Source organism: Telopea speciosissima, chromosome 5 (genome assembly GCF_018873765.1).
Source record: "Telopea speciosissima isolate NSW1024214 ecotype Mountain lineage chromosome 5, Tspe_v1, whole genome shotgun sequence".
Classification (NCBI taxonomy): Eukaryota; Viridiplantae; Streptophyta; class Magnoliopsida; order Proteales; family Proteaceae; genus Telopea; species Telopea speciosissima.
In genome coordinates this window covers 14135843-14162611 of record NC_057920.1, presented here as the reverse complement: position 1 = coordinate 14162611, position 26769 = coordinate 14135843, and the positions used below count along the sequence as shown (strand labels likewise).

Here is a 26769-nt window from a genome sequence, read left to right as displayed (position 1 = left end):
CAGGTTGAACGCCTAGAACCTTCCATATTTCCCATGAATGAAGAATGTTAGAGTCTGTACAATGAGTTGGCCTTAGGAGAGTTACATACACATGGCATAAACAGTAAAGCCCGAGTAAATGATACCCAATTCTTTCATTTTTCCTGTTGATATTTATGAGATAGAGAGATAGGAAGAGAGATCTACAGAGAAACATGGTGACCCAGCTATTCTTTCTTTCCCTTTTCTGGTTGTAATAGCCTTCTATGAAAACCTGAAAATTAAACAAGAAAAAAAAATTGAGAGATGAACAATCAAGCCTACTCTGAAACCCTCTCCCTATCTCTTCTCTGGCAATCCATCCATCCTCCAGCCTTATTCAGTTTAATCCATGTCCCTCCCACATAAGCCAATGGGCTCATCTATCTTCTGGAGCATCTCTGGTAATGTAAGCACCTTTTCTGTTATCCTTTTCTAAAAGGGAGCTCCTCCCAAAGGAGAAACCAGCCTTGGGTAAACAAAACAAAACTTTCTAATTCCACTGCCGTTTATAAGCAACCGGATACGATTCCCACCCACCGTCTGGTTCTCTTCGCCTGACCCCCACCATTGAATTCAGAGGCAGGGAGGCAGACCTCATCTGCTCCTCCACAGATCCACCCTGGCCCTGAATAAATAGCGGCCTGAGACCCCCGGCTTCCCTGTTCACGCTGTTGTCAACCATCATTACGCCCGCATTGAGATCAAAGCCAGATTGTGAAGGCCCAACCCCATTCAAACCTGTTTGCATTCCCGTCATGCTTGTAAAGAAAGATGCTCGGGAATAGGGAGGTGGATCAGCTGTTGGGGATCCCATTATCTGCAGCAAAACAGGAGCACCTCTAGAATCTACCATGTAAGGGCTAGACCCATACACTGCTGGGGTGACAGACGTAGAGGACCCTGCTGTCAGGCTGCTGTACCCAAACAACCGAGAAGGCAAAGCTGTTTGAACCATTGCTGAGGGTGCTACCACACCACGTCCAGATCTTGCCATGCCAGCCTCCAAGGATTCACTGACCTGCCCATTTGGTATGAAGGAACGAGTTTGAGGTGCACAATCCTTTCGGTTGACCTCCACTTTCTTTCCCATGATTGAAATGAAATGATCATCCACCTTAAACCCTCCATGTGCATTCATGTCTTGGGAAGGTGATATAACAAGCCTATGCTGCTGGCCATAAGTATCATCGAAGAAAGACGGGCTGTCATTCAAATCGATGTTTCTCACTGGAGGCTGCCTTGATGATGACGAGGAGGCTGGGGAAGGGCTTCGATGCCCATTTCTGTGGTGATAAAGGAACTGGCCTTCTGTCCTTGAATCAGACAAAGGAGCATCTTCATTGTCACCAGAACGATTAAGGTCCAACATAAGCCTCTCTCCCCTTCTTGAACTCACCTCAACAGAAGATTCCCCAGAAGGGAGACTTGATGACTCTGGGATTTGTTTTGTCAAAGCCAGATCAGTGACACCATCATCATCAGCCCCAGCCACATTCAGATCAAAATCAAGGACATCTTGCCTGCATTTGGAACTGTGGTTGCTCCCCTCAACCGAGAGAGCCTTCTCACCGTCTGGAGTCTTGCGAGGAGCTGGTGGACGGAAAGCACTGGTAACAGCAGAGCCCTTCCATCCCAGATTCCCCTCAAAGTGCAAAGGAGCCACAGGAATTCCAGAAGCTGTTGCTTTTGTTGTGGCAACAGTGATGGGGACAGAACTGGGAGTTGATGGGCTTGCCATTTCCTCTGAGTAGACTTCCTCGTTAAGATCAAAACCACATGGTTCCCTTTCACTGTTACCTGCTAGTTCTTGAGCGGCTTCAGTCAATTGGGAGGATTCCAGGTCTTGCATACAGTTTTCTGGTTTTGAATCTACATCCTGCGAGCTCCTTAAATGCTCCTCTCCCCTTGGAGAAGAGGCCCCACAAGAAAGATTTTGTCCGGTTGGCAAATCATGTAGTGGACCTGTCATGAGTTGGTCCTTCTCATCATTTATAGAATCAGGGCTACCAGGCTGAACCACTCCTTCAGAATTTTTCTCAGAAGAAGAGCTGCAGAATGGTTCTCTGTTATCCACTACCTCTCTCTCTACTTCTTTAGCAACTTGCCGAGCCACTTCCAGGGCATCATCCACTCCATACTCAAGTTCCATTTCTAATTTTCTCTCTTCAAACTTGTCTGAGGCTTTCAAATCCATCTTCAGTTTGGGGACATCAGCAGCGATTGCCAATTCCTCTCTTCTGCATACCGTTGAACTCGACTCACCAGCAAGATCTTTAATAGATCCTGCTCCAACATCTTCAGTCCTGCAAAAGGAAGTCTCCAGGTTTTTTGTGCTTCTTAAGTTATGCCCATCACTAGTTAAGTCCTGCAAGTCATTAGAAAGACCTTCATCACCTTGACCTGTAGTCTTGAATTCCCCTGTGCTTCTGGAAGGTCTTAGCAACTCATCATCAACAGACACACCCTTCACCTCAGAAACCAGTGTTTCTTCAGCAGCAGTTTCCATCACAGACGGCATATCATTAACAGTCAAGGAGATAGAGTTGGACTCCAATGGGGTAGAAACAGCAGATGTTTCCTCTCTACCAGGCTTATCTTGGATATCTTTCACTCCATCTGTTTCTTTCGCATCCTCGGGGGCTTCTTTCAGCTCTGGAATATCCAAGGACTTACCCTCAGCATTAACTTTCAGCAGAACCGGAGAACTGCATGTCCCAGTGGAGGTTGCACTTTCTGCAGGATGTGAAAAGGATTCTTCCATAATAGATTGGCTTTCCAGAGGACATCCTTGACATCCATCCTCATCTGTCTGGCCTGAAGGTATACGAGAGGTATGCTGATTAGTAGGCATATGAAACTTTACACCTTCAGCACTACGAGAATGAGAGCCATCTGAGCTTTGTGGAGGCTGAAATTCACCCCCAGATGGCTCTACTAAATGCCTATCCTCATCAGCACCTCCCATCGATGGGAAAACACTGCCATTTGACTGTTCTGGGCGTCCACTCTCTGCAGCACCTTTTGCACTAGCTGTAACCTCATCCTCCAGGCATGCCCCACCTTTCTCAATGTCTTGGTGATCTGCATCCTCATCCCTTACCTGGTTCCAACCATCAAATAAAGTTCTTGCCCTATCTTGAACCCTACTGCTCTTGTGACCAAAAAGATCCTTCATAATCACATTGATGCCTGAAGAAATTAATGTATCCTCATCAATGGGAAGCTTCTCAAGTGCTGCTAAAAGTGCAGTGATCGACTCTTCTGCAAAACTATCACTGATGTCATCACTACACTTTTTCACCTCTTGAAGCCAGCGGCCAAGGAAGCAAAGTCCATCTAGCCGAACGAAGAGATCAAGACAGTCCTTACTCTCTGTTGCTGCTAAGGTACTTGCAACAGTGGACCACTGTCTCGCTGCCTCCACGACATTCTTGACAACAGTATCTTTCTCCTGCTGCATTATGGAGACCAGCTCTTCAACCCTAGCAAGAGCAGTGAGCCCATCCTTCATCTCAGTCAAGGTAAAGAAGTCTTCCAGCTTCATACTGTGCTATCACAAAGAGTCAGGGTACTTCCAAGTTTTGAAGCAGTCCTTGTAGCATGCTAAAAGTTCTCCCGTTCACTTTGTTGTCAGAACGAGGGAGGTATATATATGCCAACACCCAGGCTATGCGGTTCTGTGCAACATATAATGTTGTAAGCTGGCTGAACAAATAATTGTTTTAAAGGTTTTCTTAAAACAATACAATAAATATCCAAAAGCCAATGAATGAATGATTAGATTATACAACAGTATACTCAAATTGGTGTCTCTGCAAAGAATAATCATTCACTGTTGTGTGATTGGATGACGTGGCCAACCCAAACAATACATCTGACAAGAAACACCTTGGATTGGCCACAAGTCCAGCATCAGTCTATCTAAAACTCATATCCTACCACACATTGTACTCAAATATCACCAAATGTAGAAGTATGAAATTGTCGTAAAAGTTCAGATTTTTTAAATAAACAATACATTGACAAGATTACTGAGTGCAATTACCATATCATTTCAGGTATACCCATGGAACATGAAACCTCAACCTACAAAAATTTCTTACCAAAAAAAATAAAAACTACAAAAGTTTAGGCATAATCCTACATTATATGACCCTCCCCAGACCCCATGGTGGTGACTGGTGAGAGCCTCATGCACCAGGTACACCCTTTTTTTTTCTTCTATTAACCCTACATTAAACCATGTGGAGAGGCAAAAGCTTTCATTAGACTGGGATATGTTACTGTGAGAGTTTTTACTGATACATATTCTGCACTCCTTGATGATGTGCATTAAATGAAATTTTGGTCTTGTATGGTAGATAGTAACAAAATCCAGTTTGAAGGTAACAAAAGGAGATAAGAAAAGAAAAAAGGTGGGTAAAAAGCAGCAGCTACAAGATGTATATTTGCATGCACAGATGAGTTTTGAGCATAGCAGGAATGTTCAAGGCAATCTTATAATCATGTGATGGGTCAGTGTGCATCTCAAATAATAGCCAAGAAAACAATACTCTTTTTCATTTGGTGTTTTTACCAGTCAAGGTTGAAATTAGATTAAAGTTTTAATGAGGATCAGACCACTACACCATTCCTTAGGTCACTTTGAAAATTTAATGAGGATCAAAAGCTAGAAAATAAAATCTGAATCAAATACGAACAGTTTGACTAAAGAAAATAACATTCGAATCCAATAAGAAAAGAAAAGACCACCCAAGGAAAGAGGGAAAAAGGCTATGACTACTGGAAAAATTATCCTTTTGTACTGTGAATGAACATACTGAATAAGAGAGAGATCCCAAACTTTATAAGATAAAAATGGGTTAATCAAATGAAAGGATGATCAATCATTCCAAGAAGTGTTGTTCAATTCTCAGAGTTAAAAGGATCCAACCACACCATATCATTAATCAGGGCCATCATTCAGGGTCCTATAACCTCACTGATTTGTGCACTTTTTATTGACTGACCAGGTCCTCCTGTTTTGGTCTTTCTTTTCGTTCCTTCTTTATAAGGAATCAGGCAACACATGTTTAGCTTCCAAAACGGATAACCAGAAGTGTAAATGGGATTACTGTCTTCTTATTTTTATCCATACTTTACATATTATTTAGAGATAAGGAAAAAGTTAAAAAAAATAAATAAGAATGCCACGTCATGGTGGGTAGGAGCATCCAGTCAACAATTTTTGGCTTGACCAAGAAGTCTTATGTCCCACAGTTGCATAGCATTTTAACTGGAATAACAACTTACACAATTCATGCCTCTGATTTTATAACAATTAATTGTTTTTTGATTTCCTTCTCAAAATGTTCTCTGGACTTTTTAATAAATATTTTATCCTAACACAATATATAAGACTCATGGTTCAGGCACTATGCGTATCTTGGTGGTGTTTCTTTTTGAGTGACCCTTCCCCTTCTATTTAACCGAAGCATCCAGCAAGAAAACCAACTCTAAAGGGGTGTTAGAGCAACAGTGGTCATAGATTAGCTCCAGATACTTCTTTTTTTTGCTTATACAAGAAATAATCCAGAGGAGGCATTGAAGCTAGTAAGCTATAGAGTGAAGTTACCTTGCCACTATAACCTTCTTAAATTAGAACTGAGGAGCTTCAAAATAATTTGTTGGTGACAGTGCTCGTTGCATGCATTCATAGGATCATTCAATCTGTACATCATATAAACAGTGGAAGTGAGGCTACAGCATAGGCATTCATTTAGAGTGCAAAAGCAACTGATTTAAAAGTTTCATTACGATTCACAAGTCCAGTTATTTGAGTCAGCAGCTGATTTAAACATGGAGATATTATAAAATTTGGAAGCAGAGAATACTGAAGGAATTGACCTAACCTATCAGAGTAAAAAACTTGATATTTACTCATAAGTGTGGGAATGCTTGTCAAGATAATAAAAGAACTGAGTTTCAACTAGGAGGCTGTGAGGCTTGCTAACTGTAGACTATAGACTTGAAAGGAATATGTTCAAATATGGGAAGATATAGTTTCTTCTCCTAGGATCTAATAGTTACTGCCCAGTGAGATAGTTTTTTTTTTTTTTTTTGTGTGTGAGTGGCCGGGGGGGGGGGGGGGGAGAGGGGGAGGTAGGAAGAACTCTAAAACACTCCCAGAAAGGATCCCAAAGACAAACCCCACTCAGATAGCAAACCCCAATATTGACCACAGTTCAGTGATCTCTCAGGCTGAGATCGCAGAAACTGAAACTGAAACTAAAATTAAGTCCAATCAGATCAACAGATTGGTCTGAAATTTGGATGAGACCTCTGATTCAATAATCTAAATCAAATCCCCAAAGGCTGAATTAAAATTAATTTGAAAATCCTAAATCTGACACATCGAAAAAACTGCAAAATAGGAGATTTTAAGTAGCTCCAGAACCAGGGCATAGGAAGCCCTCTTTCCGGTCAAGTTTGCCTCCTAGGGTACTCTTTTAATTCCCAAAATCTAGGTCAAACCTGATGCACAGAATGCCCTGTGGTAGTCAAACTGAAAATAGGCTCCAGAACAGGATAAAAAAAAGTGTTAAATCAGTGTTACCTGGAATTATATCAATGATGAAACCCAAACAAACAGTGATAAAAAAAATTATATAAAAAAAAAAAACTCAGAAACAGAAGTGAATCGATTGAGAGGAAAACAGTACCTGTATAGCACTAAAACAGAGTATAAGGAAGAAGAATCAAGGTGTCCCACCGATGGATGAGTTTCTCACTGCTAAGGCTACTAACCAAGGTTTCTCACCCCAAAACTGATTCACACAGCTTATGTGCAAGGTAAACTCCATATCTTTCAATATCCAAATTGTCCCTTTTGCTAGGTAAGGCCTTACATAGTATTTAAAAAAACAGATATAAAATCCTATCATGGATAGGAGACTTGACTTAGTAAGTAACTAATACTAATTACAAAAGAAAAAATTAGAATTTAGCATACTTTCCTAAAACTAAGAATCAAACAAAGCAACTAATTAACTAGTTAACTAGGCCCATGTGGGCTGGATCAAGCCCACGATTTGGGCGCATTCCATCTTCACCGAGTTGGCTGGTCCAACAAAAGCTGGCCGGCTCGATTTGAAGAAACTGGTCCACCTCATGCTGGTTCGAGTGGCCCAGACTACATCAGATAGTTGACCTCATTGCAAGTTAATTTACGTATGCATGGGGTGAACACCAACAATTCAATGGAACCCAAAATATAGCAACTTGGCAATCATCTTGAATGCAATCAAGCTAATATAACATAATGGGCATCAAATAAGGGAAGACATTGTTGCTATTTCTCCTAGGATTTCAAGGTCACTTCCCACCATAGTTTGAAATCTCGTGATATCTCGGTATCTCGGGCTGGTCGAGATATCCGAAATATTCAAAATATACCGAAATTTCGCTGAAATATGGTATTTTTTCTACCATATTTCGGCACTCCATCTCGGTGGGTTTTTGGCCATATTAAGGCCAGATACTTCATGTACACCCTTATTTAAGTTAAATAAACACATTTAAACCTTCATATTGCAAAAAAATGAACTCAAAGTTGTGTTTTGGGTTTGCACCCTTGATTGACAGTATACGGTCGGACCCTGATGTATAAATTGTTAAATACACTTTATTTACGAAATATACTGAAATTTCACGAAATTTCGACGAAATATCACGAAATTTCGACGAAATATCACGAAATATACCGAAATTTCACTAAATATACTGAAATTTCACGAAATATACCGAAATTTGGACTTTTTTCATTTTGTATGGTCATCTCGTCTCGACAGTGTCAAGATATCCGAAATATACCGAAATATCGACGATATATCGCGAGATTTTGAACCATGCTTCCCACTAAGTAGTTGATCTTATGGCAAGTTAATTCCAAAGATTTCATGGAAATTCAAAAATAGAAGCAAATTTTGGCAAACATCCTACATGCAGTCGAGCTAAATGTCATACAATGAGTTTCTATCACCTACGTAGATACCAGATTTTTTCCCCTTGCAATTGCAACCATATTTGCATGAAGAAAATATGTGGAGTTGCTAACGATTCTAACTCACAATCAACTCTTTTCAGATCCACATCAAAGACTACAGTGAAGAAGAGGCAAAATCTATCATCTTCGAGGTCTTAATTTTTACAAGTCATCATTAATCTGACTCTTAATGGGGATGGATTTAAAAGAGTGTCATCATTATGAATAGAGAGACTCACTAGGCCCACAAAATCTTGCAAATATCAGGGGATAAGATATAGATATCCAGGTCAGCATACACATGAAAGCACTACTAAATTACTGACTCATTTACCAAAAGAAGCTCGTTTTAGACATCCATTGTACAGTGAATGCTTCCCTCATCTTCCTTTAGGGTACTTTGAAGTAAAGCAACTTGTTCATTTAAAGTAGACAAGTGACACTAAAAGGAACAAGTGCGTATATTCAAACCAATTAAGGAAGCATTCCCAGAGGAATGGGAAAGAGCAGATATACCTCCCTCCCCATCCCAATAGAACTTCAGTTCAGTCTGAATAATTTAATCACTAGTCAAGTTATTCAACAGTAGTTATCCGAAAGAAACATCAAGCAAAAATAGAACAGGGACATCAACAAGGCAGTTTCAAATAGGAAAAGAAGTGCACAGCTAGAGGGTATGAATTGTGTAAATAATCCCAGAACCTGTAACCAGTGCTTGGCAAAGAAAAGAGAGAATATAGAAATAGATGGAGAAGAAGAGAGAACAACGGGAGAAAAGGGCTGTGCGATAAAATGTCATTTCTACAGTACCAGTCTAACATATATTTATATTAAGCCAAAACAGAATTATAAAAGGAATATAACTCTTACCTAATTACGCCTAAAGCCTAAACAAGAAACTTAGTTAGACTAGGAAACTAACAACTAAATACTTAAAGCAATAAAAGAAATCAACCACGATAGGGGGAGTCCCCCTATCGTGTTACATATCTTACACTCCCCCCAGTGCTGGAGTACACATATATCAAAGGAAAGCTTTAGCTTGGACCAACAAGAATAGCTATGAAAGGCAGCACCAGTCTTGAACACATGTAGTTATAGATGCCAGCGAGCTCAAAGCAGCACTCCAATCAAAAAATCCATCTACAATAGCAGCCCAAACAAATCCAATCAGCAACACATCAACACAAAAACACTCTTCCCAAGGAAGACAACAAAATGCAACACCCAATGGCTACATCAAACGCCCTTCCCAATGAAGGCAACAAAATGCAAGTACTAATAACCTGCTCAAACAAAGACAAATAAAAGTGCAACTCCAATGGTTACACAAAATCCCACAAAAGTGCAGCTCCAGTGACTACACAAAAGCCCATAAAAGTGCAGCTCCAATGGCTACACAAAATCCCATAAAAATGCAGCTCCAATGACTACACAAAAGTCTATCTTGAGCTCCAAATCTCAGATAAAATTGCTTGTAGTAGACATCTTCACAGACATTACAAGTGAACAAATAACAAACAATAATCAGCATCTCAACAAATCTTATAAGCAAGAGCACCAGCAAATAAAATCTTCAATCACCCCCACACGGTAACAAATAAAATCCCAATAATAGTTTCCAAACTCCCCTCACGATAGCAAATAATGGACACGCATGGCCAATCTAAAAAAATTGGAACCCCACAAATAAATATGACAAAAATATAAGCCTAATGGCTATTACGTAATTACTTCATGCAATCTCCATCCAAGTGATGCAAAAATCAGGTCAAAATACCCAATTGGGTTTTGTATGGACCCACCCAAGTACATAATAGGCAATAGCAAGGGGTTAATGGTGGTTTGGTAAATAAATCAAGTTCTCAAGGGGAATGGCAAAACTGTAATTAACCAAACAGTAAAGGGAAAACCAAATAACTAAAGGACTAGTGGGAACTACGTAAATCTAATACCATAAGAGGGCTAAATAGGACTACTCATAGTGAACAGGGGCATACTTGTCATTGTACTGAAGTACCCTTCTTCTCCACGACATAACACCAAGGCAACCCAAACCCTTTACTGGAACAGAGGCGTGAACACCACGGCAAGGTTGGGGGCGGTAAACAAAGTAACAAGGGTTGAGGGAATCGAAGCCACTAGCAGGGGGGGGGGGGGGGAAATCTATCCAAATAAATCTTCCGGCAGCAAGAATCAACCCTTGAAACCAGATCAGAAGTAGTAGCCATCGACCAATCCTTCAAACCAGGAAATACCAGAACCAAAGCAGCGGCAGCCAGAGGTGTAGAACCAGAGGACTTAATAGAATCATGGATCAAGGCAGGGAACGATGACAGCAGATTCGAACAGATTTGAAGCAGCAAAATCGAGAGTTCCAGCAGATCTATTCAGCAAATCGATGAACCAAGAACAAAGCAGCAACTTCTTGGCCGTTCAAAAGAACCAACCCAACACTTCATTGATACCATCAAGCAGCAAACCCGAGTTCGATTTCAAATCAGCAATCGATTCAGACTTCAGCAAATAGAAAGCATAGGAAATTCAGATACATCTTCAGCAGAGGCGTCGGTTTGTTTGGCTTTAGCAAATCGTGACCAACAAACCAGAAATAAATTTTGATTCGAACCACAGTCAAGATACAAAAAAGATGAATCGATTCAGTTATGATTCATCAATTTCATAAGTAATAGATACAAATACTTAAACCTTCGTCGAAACCGTACAAAACCCTAGGTCCACTTCTTCTTCTATGAACTAGGGTTTCCTTGTTCACCAGAAACTTAAAACGACTCTCAAAACGGCAATTACGGTAGAGAATCAGGTACTGGTTATAGCTCTGATACCATGTAAATAATCCCAGAACTTGTAACCAATGTCTGGCAAAGAGAAGAGAAAATATAGAAACAGATGGAGAAGAAGAGAGAACAATGGGAGAAAAGGGCTGCTGGATAGAATGTCACTTCCACTGTACCAGCCAACATGTATTTATATTAAGCCAAAACAGAATTACAAAAGGAATATAACTCTTACCTAATTAAGCCTAAAGCCTAAACAAGAAACTTAGTTAGACTAGGAAACTAACTAAAGACATAAAGCAATAAAGGAAATAAACCATAATAGGGGGACTCCCCCTATCGTGTTACATATCTCAACAAATTGTATTTTAAATCAAGCAAGAAAAGCATGAATCATAGTTGTCAAGACGGCCAGGCGACCCAAGGTGGTGGAGGGGTGCCTATGCGCTTAGGCGACCGAGGCACCTAAGTGTTATAATTTATTTCCCCTCTTTTCTAACATTATTTAGTATGCTACAATATATGCCTTATACCATAAAAAATCAACATTATGCCACATCATGTCATCAAAAATCAACATTAAGTCACATCAAGTCATAAAAAATCAGTATTAAGCCACATCAAGTCATCAAAAACCAACATAGAACTAGAAGTGAGCAAAACTGAAGAAGCAAGCCATTGGAAGTTTGAAAAATCAAAACATACATTTGGTTTATACTGTTCTTGGAATTAGTCATTGTCCTGGTATACCTAGTCTCACATTTGGTTCATACTGTTGTTAGAAAATATGATCTTATCTATAAGTTGAAAATTTCACCTACCGCTTTTTATTAAAAATCTTGATTTTGTTCTTGAACTGGGGGGTTGACTTTTAATCATTTTGGAATTTGATTTTTAACTATTTTTATTGGATTCAAATAGGGGGTATTAGTTTGTTGGATACAAATAATATCTTAAGTAAATGAAATATAAAAATCGATCCTTCCGCGTCCGAAGAAGCAACATCTGAGTCATGTGCTCTTTTATCCGTCAAATCAAAAGAAATAGGCATCCTCCCCCAAAATAATCCGCCGAATCAAAGGAATAGACTTGCTCTAGTTCCGGGTAAGTAATATTGAACAGAAGTTTCAACTGGAAAAAAAGCAAGCTACCTCTAACAAGCAAGTAGGTACCGCCCGTTCGCTTCGCTTCTGATCTTGCTGGTTGGAAAGGTAGAATGAGAACTTCGGCGGCCAGTGGGCAGATCAAGAAAGAGATATAGTTCTCTCCCTCTCCGATCTAGAATGAGTATGGATCCGCTTCTCCAGACACCTGAGGTAAAAGGGAGTTGCCCTAAACAAGTAAGGCCGAATTTCAACTCCTGCGCCCTGATTTACAATCAGCTTGATTTACAACCAGCCTGCGGTCGACCTGGTCTAAGAAAACCCCTTCCGTTTTTGCTATTAAAAAAGCCGCTTCATACGGGGCGCAAACTCGCCTTCTCGTGACCTAGGAAGGCTTCCGGTGTCCATAAGGCTAACGCAGAATGCGTTATTAATATCCCGTAAGACTTGCTAACAAGGAGTATATTCGAAAGTAAGTAACAAAGCGGCAGTGGTCCTTGGACTCAGTACATTGGAATCCTGAAGCACCACCATGAATGCTACCGCATGTCCGCCTGCAGTGTGCCGCTAGCGCGCGTACTCCCTCCGAGTCAGATTTTTTCTAGATTTGTTGTAAAGTGAAAATGGAGAACTTCTTGGAACTATTTGAACACGATGTTTCCTGGGGAGTCGGCATCCATTATGTGAAAGTTAAGTCACATAGTGGATGTACCAGAAATGTTTGCAGTGAAGAAGGGCAATCATTGGATAGTTCCAAAGAACCCCAGCAAAGGCAAAAGGCAACAAGCAACAAGCAACGGCTTTCGCGCGTCTCGCTCCCAAATCTCGATTATGGAACTTCTGTCCACTTCACAAGTCCATCGAACTAGCAAAGGCTAGCATAAGCAAGATTTGCCAAAAAAGGGAGGGAGGCAGCTGAGTTATCAGGTCCTGATTACCTAGTAGTCGAACTCCCAACAGATGATGTAACATGCGTGAATGCCTAGATGCTACGTTTTTGCTCAACATAATTCCTAATTTTGAGTTCTCTCGTTTAGTAGACAGCGAATGGAGTGCATAAGCCCCAGCAATCAAACTACTGTGCTAACGCACACCGGTGGTCATGTTATTTCACTTACTTAAATGATATTTGGCATAAATAAGTGCCAGAACCGGGTTCAATACTAATAAAACTAGTGCCAGGCACCTTGCACTAAGGCGACAGTCGCCTAGATCCCAACAAAACTGTCTAGACGCCAAGGCGACACCTTGACAACTATAGCATGAATGAATCAGTGAGCCAAATATTCAATATATAAATATCCTCATAAAAGAAGTCATTCAATACTGAGGTTCAGGATTTTGAACTCAATAGAAATCTGATATTATGAAGAAAAATCAAAAAACAAAGACAATAAAGGAAGACAAGAAGTCAGATATAAAAGTTAAAATCACAACAAAAAATAAAGGACCAGTACCCTTGAGAAACAGGTCAAAAAGTTGCCCAATTAGAACCATTACATCTTGAATCACCGCTAATTACGTTTAGATGCCACCAAACACCATCCAAATTGGGAGTACTCTGTCAATACAGTAAATCAACAGTATCTTTCTCTTTTTCTTTTATTTATTCTTTCTAGAGTGGCTAGGTCAACCACCTTTCATTTCAACAAGCATAATCAATGAAAGAATTATATATTCACATGAGCTGTGTACTAACATATTGTAATGCCCCTCCTGAGAAAACAGTGGCATAATGTCAGACTTGACAGTGATCATAACCACAACTATCACAAGTAAACAAAAGTAGTAACACGAGTAGTAATAATAGGGGAACTGATGTTCCCCCCCCCCCCCCAAAAAAAATAGACTTTTGTTGGAAATACCAAAGGTTTTATAAGGACCAAACTGTCCACTAAACCTCCTCCATCTCATTTATAGAACTTCCAAATAAACTTGTGGATTAAATTGATTCATTGACACAAGTCAAGTGTGACACAATGTCATGAAACAAAAATTTTTGGAAGAATGGTCGTTGGCAAGATTTGCACCACCTAATGAAGGTCCATTTGCAGAGGTGATGTGGGTTGAAGTCATTTTATCTGGAAGACAAGTGCAAGAAAAAGTCTCACTGTAGTTAAATTTTCATTTATCAAATAGAATATTCCAATCCAATGGTTTAAGGTACAAAAATAGACAATAAGAAATTTATAGTTCAAGTGGGTGGGGTGTGCTGGTTCACTAGGTAGCTTCCATATGGAAGATGTATCATAATAATTGTCAACTTCCAATTGGGAAATGTAACGAGACAATAGCCTGGTTGGATCACTTTGCAATCAGATTTACTGACTAATACTTCTTCCATCATAGAATGAAAAACACAACTTTTAAAGCAATCACCACTGACAGAAACATAAAAAACGCATTCCACAAGCCCCACTGAACTCCACTTACAAGGGGTGCACCCAGAATTTCAGTATTATTCTAGTAACAAACTTGAGTTTCACTGTTAACGTATAAATTTGCAAAAAGAAAATTTCTGAAACAACCTATGATGGGGAATTTAGTTTATTAGATGTTTCTACTCAATAAAGACATCTCCCAGGACATGTGGAGCAAATATCCAGAGGTGCCTGTTTTATCAGAAATGGGGAGTACCTGAATCAATATTCCTAATTATAACATAATTGCAGAAAATAATCCATTGATCATGAAAGGAAATAGTGTAACAAAATAAGAATCAACTAGTTAAGCAACCCAAGTCAATAAAATGTGTTGCTTTATTTTTTTTAAGTCAAACTAGCCAACTTCGAAGTTATGGTAGCTCATGCCTAATATGGCGATCTTACTATTCAAACTTCCAACAATCAACAGATTTTGGTGGAGGACCGGTAGGGAGTGGGAAGAAATCTGTGAGAAACTCAGAAATTGTAGGGGGGAAGGAGAAATCACATAAGAAGAGGGGGTGGGAGAAGAGAGCACTCGCACAAAAAGCCCACAGGCTACTCAAACCATAACTCAACTATTCCATTCTATTCAATCTATCTCCATTGATGGGGAAGTACATCATATATAAAGAGAAATAAACGTCTCCTAAAAATAAGACTAACTCTATAACTAGGACACTAATTCAAATAAGGAATCTAAGAACAATTTTGAAACCAAATATCACGTAGCTAACAAAGAATAAAATTAACTAAAAGACAATATTTCCCCAAATAACATAAATTCCTAACATCCTACTAGATCCAAAAACTCAAACTGGACCTGGTTCATCTCCATCTGGATACCCAACTGGGTTTGAGTCGGTCCAAGGTAGTGTATCTGTGTCAATTCCCCCAGTGTTGAGAAAAACTCGTCCACGAGTTTTGTAAAATGAGAGAATCAATACCATTCGATCGGCATCCACAAATATCAACCTTAATGGAGCGATGATCCAGAGCATGGCATGATCAACCATCACGATCTTCTAATGGTCGTTAGTAAACGACGTTTCTTTGATGGGAATCTGATCGTGGAGTTTCACAACTGAAATCAGATAATCGATCAATCCTTCAACTGCAACCTTGATTGCACCGTTCAGTTTAGCTTGATCGTCACGTTCAATGGCCACCTCTGATCCGCTCTCGAAAGATTCTATCATGCCTGACACCTTATGATAGAAGCTGTTATTATTATTGGCAAGCTCTTGACAACCTGTCTTCAAATCAACAAACCATGTATGGAGATGACAAAGTTCTGTTTGCAATTTACAGAAACCATATCTAAACGAAAGCAAGGTACTAAAACTCGGAACTCGACCCTGGGAAAAACCGAGATCTCGGTCAAGTTGGTGCATTTTTTTTCCAACTCGAAACCTGGTTTCGGTGGGTTTTAGACCTAGTTTGGGTCTGAAACTTGGTACTCAGCCTATTTTAGGCCATTTAAACACAATGACACTATCAGATTTTGCAAAAACAAAGTCCAAATAGGAGTTTCACTTCGGACCCTAGGTTGGTAGGCGACGAAGTACTAAAATACTCTACACATAATTTAGTAATAGAAAGCAAGCAAAACGTTCAATTAATGTAAAACAACTTAAATAAGCATTAGAAATGTTAAAGTGATACATCAAACTGTTTAACAATGTTACAACTATCATCACATAAAATTCCCTTGAATCACGCATTCAGTCCCCATTAGTGCCACAGAGTCTTCCCATGACATAGTGTTGATGTACTGTTGCACATAATTTTCCATAGATTTGGGGAAATTTTGTTTACCTTTGAAAAATGCTTCAAATTTGAGATGAATCCTTCAATTTTGTAGCTGAATCCTTCAATTGTGTAGCTGAATCACCTCTCCAGCAGGTTGTACATTGAAATCCGGAGGTAAATTGAGCTCACAGCCTTCAAAGGGGAAGAAAAGAGCTTCTGGACAGAACTCGATCGAGAAATCTCGAGTTCTGTTGAGTTATGACACTTTTAAGGATAAGATGGGTCGAGATCTCGGGGGACCGAGAAATTACACTTTTGAAATTCGTATGACGTCTGGTTTCAACCTCTCAGAAAACCGAGATCTCGCGAGTTCTCGAACTATGATCGAAAGGAGTAAATCTTACCGATCGACTTCCATGATGTAATGGGTTTATGGGTAAATAAACAGAAGTAAATAATATGATGGCAGAATTGTAATTAAAGGAATCTGGAAGGATTGCCTAAAGAAGGGATACAAAGAATAATTAAAAATTAAAGGCTAAGGGCTAACTTGGAACAAATTGAAAATAATGGGTAAGCCAGAATTAGACTAAAAGGGGAGGGCAGTTTAGGAAATTAAAGAAAATAAAGTAACAGCACAAAAGGGGACTCGTGAGTGGGTTACCGTGTTCGACTTGGACAGGGAGAACCAGAGGGGTTTGGCTGCACAGAAGGGATCTTCCTCACGCGACTTCTGCGTACAAAAAATGGCAGAATGACTTTGACAAGGAGGGGGATGATGCTTCACGACTTCAATGAAGGCTTTGATGTGAAGGAGGGTGCCAACGTTAATGAGAACAGAGGACTATTGTTCGTCTACCTCTGTCCAACGGTAACGAAAACAGAAGATTGGCCTACTGTTTGATGTTCGTTCTTTGAATTGAGAGATCCCAATCACACCGGAACAATGGAAGATTCGAACTGTGATGACGACCTTCCAAAACCAGGTATGAGTTCTGCTTCTCTTCGGTTCTCTGATTCTTGCTCTCTCTCTCTTTTTTCGAGTTCTCAATTCTCTCGCTCTCTCTTCTGTTCACCTTTTTTTTTAATCGGTGGAACCCTAGAGTCGGGAAGGGGGTTCAATCGAAGAAAGAAAGCAAGAGGAAGGGTTACTGAGATGGGGTAGGGGTTCAGTGGGTTTGGGGTTTGGCGATGGGAATCGCAGGGGTGGGTTGCTGTGGTTGGTTTTCAATGGAGTCGAAGGAGATGGGTGTGGGTGTGGGTCTTCTGCTGGAATCAAGGGGAGGAATGGGTCGATGGGTTGTTTCAGTAATGTGCAGCACTGGGATGAGATGGGGGTGAGGCTTCGGAGAAGGAAAAAGGGAGACCTCCCTTTTTTTTTTCTTTTTGGTTAATGCTACTGGTACGTAGAGCAGTAACGGGAAGGAGTTTTGGGATGAGAGAGACAGGCAAAGAAAGAGAGAGGTTGGTGGGGGAAGGAGATGGATCCTTCGGCTTTGACACCAAATTGGTGGAGGGCCGGTAGGGAGTGGGAAGAAATCTGAGATGAAACTCAGAATTGCAGGGAGGAAGGGGAAATTGCATAAGAAGAGGGGGGTGGGGAGAGAAGAGTGCACTCGCACACAGCCCCAGGCTACTCAAACCATAACTCTAATTCCATTCTATTCAAACTATCTCCAACGATGGGAAATTACATCATATATAAAGAGAAATAAAAGACTCCTAAGAATAAGACTAACTCTCTAACTAGGAAACTAAGAACAATTGGGAAACCAAATATCCTATGTAGCTAACTAAGAATAAAATAAACTAAAAGAAATTATTTCCCCAAATAACATAAATTCCTAAAATCCTACAAGATCCAAAAACTAAAACTGGACCTGGTTCATCTCCATCTGGATACCCAACTGGGTTTGGGATGGTCCAAAGTAGTGTATCTGCATCAGATTTCCAGTTACATCCTTTCATATTGAAAGACATCAAAATAGTCTAAAAAACTTTCGCCAATCATGGTTGCATTTATATCAGGATTAATATGTCAACAGCAGAGATTTAAACATTTGGAATTAAATCACCCGCATCGGTTGACTTGACTTTGGATCAGCCAGGACCAAACCCAATTGACTCCTTGATCCCCCCCCCTCCCACCCCAGCAGAATTCGGTTGAAACAGGCCGGGGGCCATTGTTGTGCCCAAGTTTAGACCAACTCGACCGAACTCGGCTGAGTTGACTTGGGATTGGCAGTGGCTGATCCGATATACAAATCCAAGCCCTAAATCCTATTTCAACAGGCTTAAGCCACAAAAGATAAGACTGCTAAAATAAAAATGTACGGACATGTTATAATGTGCTTCATAGAGAAAACTATCAAAAGAAAATAGCCAGAAATGGTAGTGAACAAGTGCGAATGTCTTAAAGGTAATCAAGAAGTCCATTTACAATAAATAGTAAATTAGTTATGACAACATAAATTAGTTCATGACATTTACTATAAGAGAGGAAATAGTCATATGTTCAAAATAACCAAAATTCCATAATAGAGATGTTTTTACCTGAAAAGAAAACAGTTTCATTAATATTTGCCACTTTCAAATATATTCACAGAGAAACTAACAAGTCTGATCACAAACGATGTCAGCTTAAGATTGAGGAACAGTTGCATCCGATAAAACAAAAAAAAAAAAGAAAGAAAGAAACAGGGGTTAAAAAATCATGGTTGACTTTTGGTCAGCCCTGAATAACATCTTAAAGAGCCTTAACAGTGTGCTGTACATTGACTATGTACGTAGAACACTCCATTGGCAACAATGAAATCAATTAAAAAACAAAAGACAGAGGAACTACAACAGTAGGAGCCTAACAAGGCACTCAGAAATTATCCCCTAACCGAAGATCCTCCCTATCTCTTCGATTCTATCCCCTAACCGAAGATCCTTCTATCTCTTCGATTCTAACTCTAGGTCTTCTCTCACACGCACGATTTCCCCTAAAACCCTTCGATCTTAGCCTCTCAGACTCACACCCCTCACCCACAACCTTATCAACAACCCTACCACAGCCAACACCATACCCTTTTTCCCCTTGCACAGCCAACGTCCCCCCTAAACCCACGATTCTCATATTCTCACACAACCAACCCTAGGCTGCACTCAAGCTACGTCGTGCCCCAGGCTACGCCATATTCCAGCACTGCGGTAAGAATTTTCAGCACCCTCAAGTGAAGGGCCACTTGGTTGCCATTTGTGTTTCATGCAGTAAAGCGGTAATAACCATTGAATTAGCTCCTGCTAGTAATAGTCTTTTGTGTTTCGTGCTCTATAATTTACGCGGTAAAGCTGTCTGTTAGTATCTAATTCATCACTATATCTGTTACCTGCTTGCGTTAGTACTACCACTACCTGCCAAGTTTTTGTGCACGGAGTACAACACTTTTATATCTGTACATCCCTACTATATACATTGTGGCATTGTCTGTTATATCTTGAACTTCTCTTTTAAGTAGTTACAATTGTGATACATTCTTCTGCTATTTGTTGCTGAAACACTAGGGTTGCTCTTGGCTGTGCTCTTGGCTTTATATCGTCTTTTTTTTTTCTCCTGTTAAAGCATAGATGTTGAAGCATTAAGGTTTCTCTACTCAAGTAGTTATAATTGTGATGCATGCTTTTGCTATTTGATGTTGCTGCATTAGGGTTTCTCCTTTTCTTTGTCTTCCTTGTGTTAATTCGCACACCTTTCTTTTTTTCCATTATTTTACCTATCTTATTGGTGTGTCAGGTAGGCAGCCGGCACCGTTACTATATTCAGCCAATCTCTCTTTTGCATGGATCCTATGTCTTTTGTTTTCTTTACTTAAGTCTCATACCCAATCATATTTTGAATGGATATTTTTCTTTTCTCTTGTCTCTAGAGTTCTTAATATCTTTGTTGCATGGCTTATCACTCTTCTTCTAGAGCATTACCTGTTTGCGACGTGCCGCTTCATCGCCTGTATACGGTATCTCGTAGTCATGGGTTCACATACAATGGTAATGGGCGGGTCATGAATCTAGTCTGTAAGCGGAGGATTAGGTTTGCAACTTGGAATATTTGATCTTTAACGGGCAAGAGTATGGAGTTGATTGATGTTATGAGGAGAAGAAGGATTAACATTGCCTGTATTCAAGAGACTAGATGGAGGGCAGAAAAGCTAAGGCGTTGGATGACTTTAAACTATGATATTCAGGAGACCATAGTAATAGAGGTGGAGTGGGTCTAGTGGTTGGCAAAGAGCTAAAGAATGATGTCGTGGATGTTAAAGGAGTTGGGGATAAAATTATAGCAATCAAACTTGTGTTGGAGAAAGAGGTTGTTAATGTTGTTAGCGCCTACACTTCCCAAGTAGGATTGGATGAAAGTTGTAAGGTACAATTCTGGGAACACATGGATGAATTAGTGCAAGGTTTTGGCAGGGAGAAAAGGGGTGACTTGAATGTCCATGTTGGGAATTATTGTAGAGGCTATGGAGATGTACATGGAGGCTTTGAGTTTGGAGAAAGTAATGAAGAGGTAGTGTCCGTTTTAGACTTCGCAGTAGCTTATGGTCTTTCCATTGTGAACACTTTCTTCAAAAAGAGAGAAGAACACCTAGTTACCTACAACAGCAGACCTCATACCAGCCAAATTGATTTATTCCTCACAAGAAGGTCCGACAGACTACTTTGTAAAGACTGCAAGGTTATCCATGGGGAGAGCCTAACCACTCAACACAGAATGGTGGTGCTGGACATGTGCCTCACTTCACAGAAGCGTAAGATAGGTGAACATATTTGTCCAAAGATAAAAGTGGTGGAAATTAAAAGGGGAGCCCCTGATCCCATTTACGGATAAAGTGGTCAAACAAGGAAAGTGAGACCTTGAGGGAGACCCCAACTCAATGTGGGTCGAGATGGCAGCCTGTATAAAAAAGGTTGCTAAAGAGGTTTTGGGGAATACGAAAGGTTTTCAGCACGCTCCTAGAGAGACCTAGTAGTGGGATGTTGAAGTCCAAGATGCCATTAAGACCAAAAAAGTTTGCTTTAAAACATGGCAAAGCTCCAAAGAAGTAGAGGATCTAACAAGATACAAGCTTACCAAAAAACGAAGCTAAGAAGATTGTGGGGAAAGCAAGGGCAAAGAAATACGATGATCTCTACAATAAGGCCATCTTTAAAATAGCTAAAGCAAGAGAAAGGAGGACTAGAGATACAAGCTTACCAAAAAACGAAGATAAGAAGATTGTGGGGAAAGCAAGGGCAAAGAAATACGATGATCTCTACAATAAGGCCATCTTTAAAATAGCTAAAGCAAGAGAAAGGAGGACTAGAGATTTAGACCATGTTCATTGTATTAAAGGTGAGGAGGGCAGAGTACTTATAAAGGATGAGGATATTGAAGAGAGATGGAGAGAGTACTTCAGCAAGCTCCTTAATGAAGACTCACCGAGGGTCAAGGCTACGGAAAGCGTCATCCATAGGAACACCCCTGCGCGTAGATATGTACGAAAAATTAGAATGTCAGAAGTAAAAGAAGTGATAAGAAAGATGACAGTAGGTAAAGCACCAGGCCCAGACGAGATCCCAATTGAGGTGTGGAAGAACGTAGGACTATGTGGTGTATCATGGCTAACCAAGTTGTTTAACAAGATTATGACCACTAGGAAAATGCCAAATAATTGGAGGAGAAGCTTTGTGGTCCCAATTTATAAAAGCACAAGAGATATTCAGAACTGTAATAACTATAGAGGTATAAAGTTAATGAAACATACGATGAAGCTATGGGAGAGGGTTATTGAATCTCACCTGAGAAAGGAGACTACTATTTCGGAAAACCAATTCGGATTTATGCCAGGAAGATCATCTTTGGAGGCAATTCACTAATTGAGGAGACTCATGGAAAGATATAGAGAGGGCAAGAAAGATCTTCATATGGTGTTTATAGAACTAGAAACGACAAGTGACCAGAGAGCTAACCTGGAATATTCTAGAGAAGAGAAGGGTGTCAACTATCTTGTATATGCGTGGACTTAATTAAAGATATGTATGCTGAGGTGGTGACTAGCGTTAGAGCGATAGGGGGCAAGGTAGTGAATTCATAATCTCAATTGGGTTACACCAAGGATCAGCCTTAAGCCCTTACCTATTTGCGCTTATCAATGACGACTTAAACAAAGGCATACAAGATGAGGTACCTTGGTGTATGATCTTTGTTGATGATATTGTTTTGGTAGATGAGACAAAAGCAGGGATTAACGCTAAAGTGGAACTATGGAGAACCGCCTTGGAATCAAAAGGTCTGCAGATAAGTAGAACTAAGACTGAATATATGTGTGTAACTTTAGCAGCTCTGGTATGGATAATGAGGGAGTGAATATTGGTGCGAGAGAAATCCAGCAAAGTAACCAATTTATATCTCCGGTATCAATCATAAACAAGGAGGGTGACATAGATAATGATGTTGCCCAAAGGATTAAAATAGGGTGGATGAAGTAGAGGTGCAACTGGAGTTCTATGTGATCGACGTATCCCTTTAAAGCTTAAAGGAAAGTTTTATAGGACTGTCATTAGACCAGCTATGATGTACAGAGCGGAATGCTGGCTTGTGAAGAAGTGTCATATAAATAAACTTGGTGTTGCAGAGATGAGGATGTTGAGATAGATGTGTGGGAAAACTAGAATGGATTAAGTAAGGAATGATCTTATTAGAGCTGGGTTAGGAGTTGCTCCGATACATGATAAACTTAGAGAGAGTCGTTTGAGTTGGCTTGGTCATGTTCAACAAAGGCCTCCGGATGCCCCAATTCGGAAGGGTGACCTGATCCTAATTGAGGGAACCAAAAGAACCAAGGGAAGGCCTAAGATAACCCTAGGAGAAGTGGTGAGGAAAGACATGTTTTGCCTAGGCCTTGTTCCTAGTATGACCTCAAATAGAAGTGACTGGAGATCAAAGATACATGCGGTCGACCCCTTTTAGCTGGACTTTGATGATGTGATGCTGCTCCGTTTCACACCCCATTTCGAGACCAAGAGCAGAATCTCGGGTTGTTAAGAAGCGGTTCATAGTTATGGTAGATGCCCTAGAGTTTGTGTCAATGTTTTATGCCCCACCCCCTTTATTTCCTACTTATTTTGCTTCTGTCTCTTCTAGGATCCATTTGCCGACCCCATTAAGTTGGGAAAGGCTATGATGATGTTGTTGTTGTTGTTGTATACTATGACAAATCAACAGGGAACCAAGGGAGGAAAGAACATATTCTTAGTCTGGTTAAAGTATCCTCATTTCAATTTACAAAACATTCTCTCTCAAAACTGGCCAGATCAACTGTAGAAATTTTCAACACCGTTGACCAGTAGAGTATATTATTTTAGAAGGTCTTTAAATGTGTTAAATCAACTTGTTAAAGGAAAAAAACTTCCAAGTCCTTTAATAACAATAGCAACAATGATTTCATACTTTTTCAAGACTACAATAACATAATAAAAAAAAAATAAGAAGAACAGGCAGAGAATAATCATACAAGCATTCGGGCAAAACAATTTCGATGTAAATATTAATCAACTAATCCAAGCCTATTGAATAAGCGGTTTTGTTACAGAAAGAGTCCTCAAGCAATCAACAGTCAACACAAATGGTTATTATAAAGGATATCACCACAATTTACCAAGTGATAAATGTTATAGAACTTTCCACTCAAAGGAGTTGGGTATTAGAAACCAATCACTGACTCACTGTCATTTTATAAGAATAGGCCTGGGTGCATGCATTTAGGAATACAGAAATAAAATTTCTTAAAGGGCTGGTTCAGTCAAATCTAACAAGTTTCTTTCAGTTTTGTCCAAAGAAGATCCATTTTTTCCCCTTTCTATAATAGTGAGGTCAATAAAATTACCGATCAAGAGATATTAGCAGTAATAATATGACAAGTGGCTGATCCGATTCACTTGTAAGCCTTATGCATATGGTTAATCAAGCAGGCCATGCCCCCAAAATACGTCATCTTATGTTTTCAATACCCATCAAGCAAATCATCCAAAATTAGTTACTATTAAATTTTCACTGCCATTTAACGCCAACTAATGATATTGAGTAACCTTTGTAGTCGATATTCTTTTTCCTATAAATGTAAGTAGTTATTATAAAACTTCCACAGCCATTTAACACCAACTAACAGTATTCATCAAACTTTGTAGTTGTACATTCTTTTACCTGTAAATGTAACTCGTGAACTTTCACCATCTATGCATGCATTCATTTCTCGACTTATACTTCATACATTTTTTATAAAAAATAAAAAAAAACTGCTTATGGCAACAGGGATCAATTGGTTTATCATTTCTTTTCCCTTTTTGGTTTTAGTCCATCTTTCATCATATATGATTGAACCAGCATTTCAACAAGCAAAACAGTAAGGAAGATATCAATTAAAATGCTAACTGTTCTAAATTGTAAATAAAATGCCATGCACATTTACAGTTAGTAATGGTAATTACAATCTTGACAGTGTGAAACATATAGAGGGAAGAGGACCTAAACCTAAATGGTAAGCCAAAGCCTAAATACTATGCAACTTTACACTTTTAAAGAGACATTGAAGAAATCCATCAACACTCCATAGCAAGAAGGTCACAACTACAATTGGTAGAAGCATGATAAAAAAAAATTATTTCCACTCCTAGAGGCTATTAAAGCAGCATAGCAGCATATAGAAGTATCGTTGCATGAATTCTTTGGCAATTTTAGATAAATTCATATTAGTAAGTCGATCTTCACAAGTACATTTAGTTAGGACACAGTATCAATTACATGCAAGGCTATCAATAGCAGAAGATGATGTAAATAAGTCACCTAATGCAAAAATTAACCAATGCCAGCTCAAAAAATGCACGAATTAAGGAAATGATATGAAATTTTAGCAGTTGAAAGTTATAAATTTACCGGTAGACAAATATACGGATACGGCATGATTCGAATCTGCAGCCAATAATAACCAAATGAAGAATATTCGATTTCTGAAAGCATCAAATGGAGCAATAAAAATCAACTATGTAGAATGAGAAAAAAAAAATTCAAATTAGTAAGAAACTATAATCTGATAAACCGAACTAAACTGGGAAAAAAAACAACTGAATTGGGGGTATAAACTGGTTGAACAAAATCAAATTTCTAGGGTAAAAATGGCAACTAATCGTAGGGTTAATCCCTACGTTGATTCAGGAACCCAAATAGAAATAAACAATTAAAACAAACAACAAGTACAGGGATGAAATGAAACCATTTCTAAATGGGAACTCAAAATTACAATACAGAAGACCGCACCTCCGAAACTCAAATTGAGTTAACTACGAGGCGAGCTACTGAACGAAAACCGAAAACCCTAGTTGATGATTTCCTCGAGGTGGAGTGGGTCAAAAATAAGAGCACGGAGTGTCAAAGCCAGAAAATCCCCATTCATGCAAAAAAAGTAACATATCGAACACACGTCGAAGACAACCCTAAAAATGGCGAATGAAAATTGAAAACAAGCTGCATGAGCCATAAAGGCACAATTGACCGACGGTGGTAAACTTTACCTTGTTATGGAGATTGCTTGAAACCCTAGCCGTTAAGCATAGATTCGAACGCAGAGGGTTAACCTCAACAACTCCACCGTCTCCCAACCTACGCAAACCCACCCCTTACCGCCTTCCTCTCTCTTCCCCGTTTTTCTCTCTCTCTCTCTCTTCACAGAACCCTCGCCCTCTGTTAGCTGTTCGAACCAGAGAGCAACGTTTCTTCTTCGCACCTTTTTTTTTTTTTCCTTCTCCTCCTTTTTCTCTTCTTTTTTATTTTTTGAATTTTTTCAGTTCTGTTTCTAAGCTTTAACCAAGGGTAATGATATGAAACAAACACGCTCACGGTGTTATCGACTTTTAATCTGTCAGATTAGAACTCGACTAAGATACATGGCATATATACCCCCCATAGATACCAATCCAACGATTATATGTATTGATAGCAACTGAAAACGTTCTTTCTAAAATAGTTGCACTAACTCTAACGTTCTCGTTAGCAACAGGCACGTGCTACTCGCACGCCAATCCCTGTGATGACGACGTCTGATTGTGGGCTCTAGCAAAGCTAAGTCGAAACTTTCATGGTTGGTTGGACACCGACCGGGTTTTCTCAAGTTGTGACTCGTTCGCTAATTACATTGATTAATTTGTACGTAATGATGCTTAATTAATTAATTAATCAGTGCCAGCTGCTCCTTCGAAGACCAAAGTCTAAAGTCAAATTAAACACAGGAGTAATGTTCAGTCTTCCAGGATGAAGTGGCATTATAGAGAAAGAACAAGCATCCGGATTCTCTACTTTCGCCTACCTGAGACTGCCGTGCGCTCTACACTCAGCAAAGCAATAAAGATCGTCTTACCCCCACTCAGGCAAGGCATTCAAGCAGGGGTAAGGCAGTCTTTTCAACATCCTATGTGTCTGGGGCACACACGAAAGTACTGAGCAGATGAAAATAGAGGATCTCAATTCGAAAGAACAAAGCTATGTGGGCATACAATCTTAGAATCTGATCACAGTCACGTGCGAAACACTTGTAACGAGGTTTTATTGGGCAGGTTTCAAATTGGGGTATTACGAC

At 39.7% G+C, this 26769-nt stretch overlaps 1 protein-coding gene across 2 annotated transcripts; it reads right to left on the bottom strand.

The window, feature by feature from the left end:
* On the bottom strand, positions 1-25723 carry LOC122661689. 2 transcript variants are annotated; one of them, XM_043857170.1, is made up of 7 exons: positions 25709-25723; positions 25082-25147; positions 21028-21032; positions 20821-20830; positions 5636-5730; positions 3096-3698; positions 1-3032 (listed from the first exon to the last, which is right to left on the bottom strand). In XM_043857170.1, exons 6-7 carry the CDS (start codon positions 3563-3565, stop codon positions 512-514), a joined length of 2991 nt encoding a protein of 996 aa, XP_043713105.1. In that variant the 5' UTR covers positions 3566-3698; positions 5636-5730; positions 20821-20830; positions 21028-21032; positions 25082-25147; positions 25709-25723; the 3' UTR covers positions 1-511. The 2 variants fall into 2 exon arrangements, with proteins under 2 accessions (XP_043713105.1, XP_043713104.1); XM_043857169.1 differs by lacking the exon at positions 25709-25723 and having other exon boundaries at positions 1-3698.
* Between the last annotated feature and the right edge of the window lie 1046 nt (positions 25724-26769).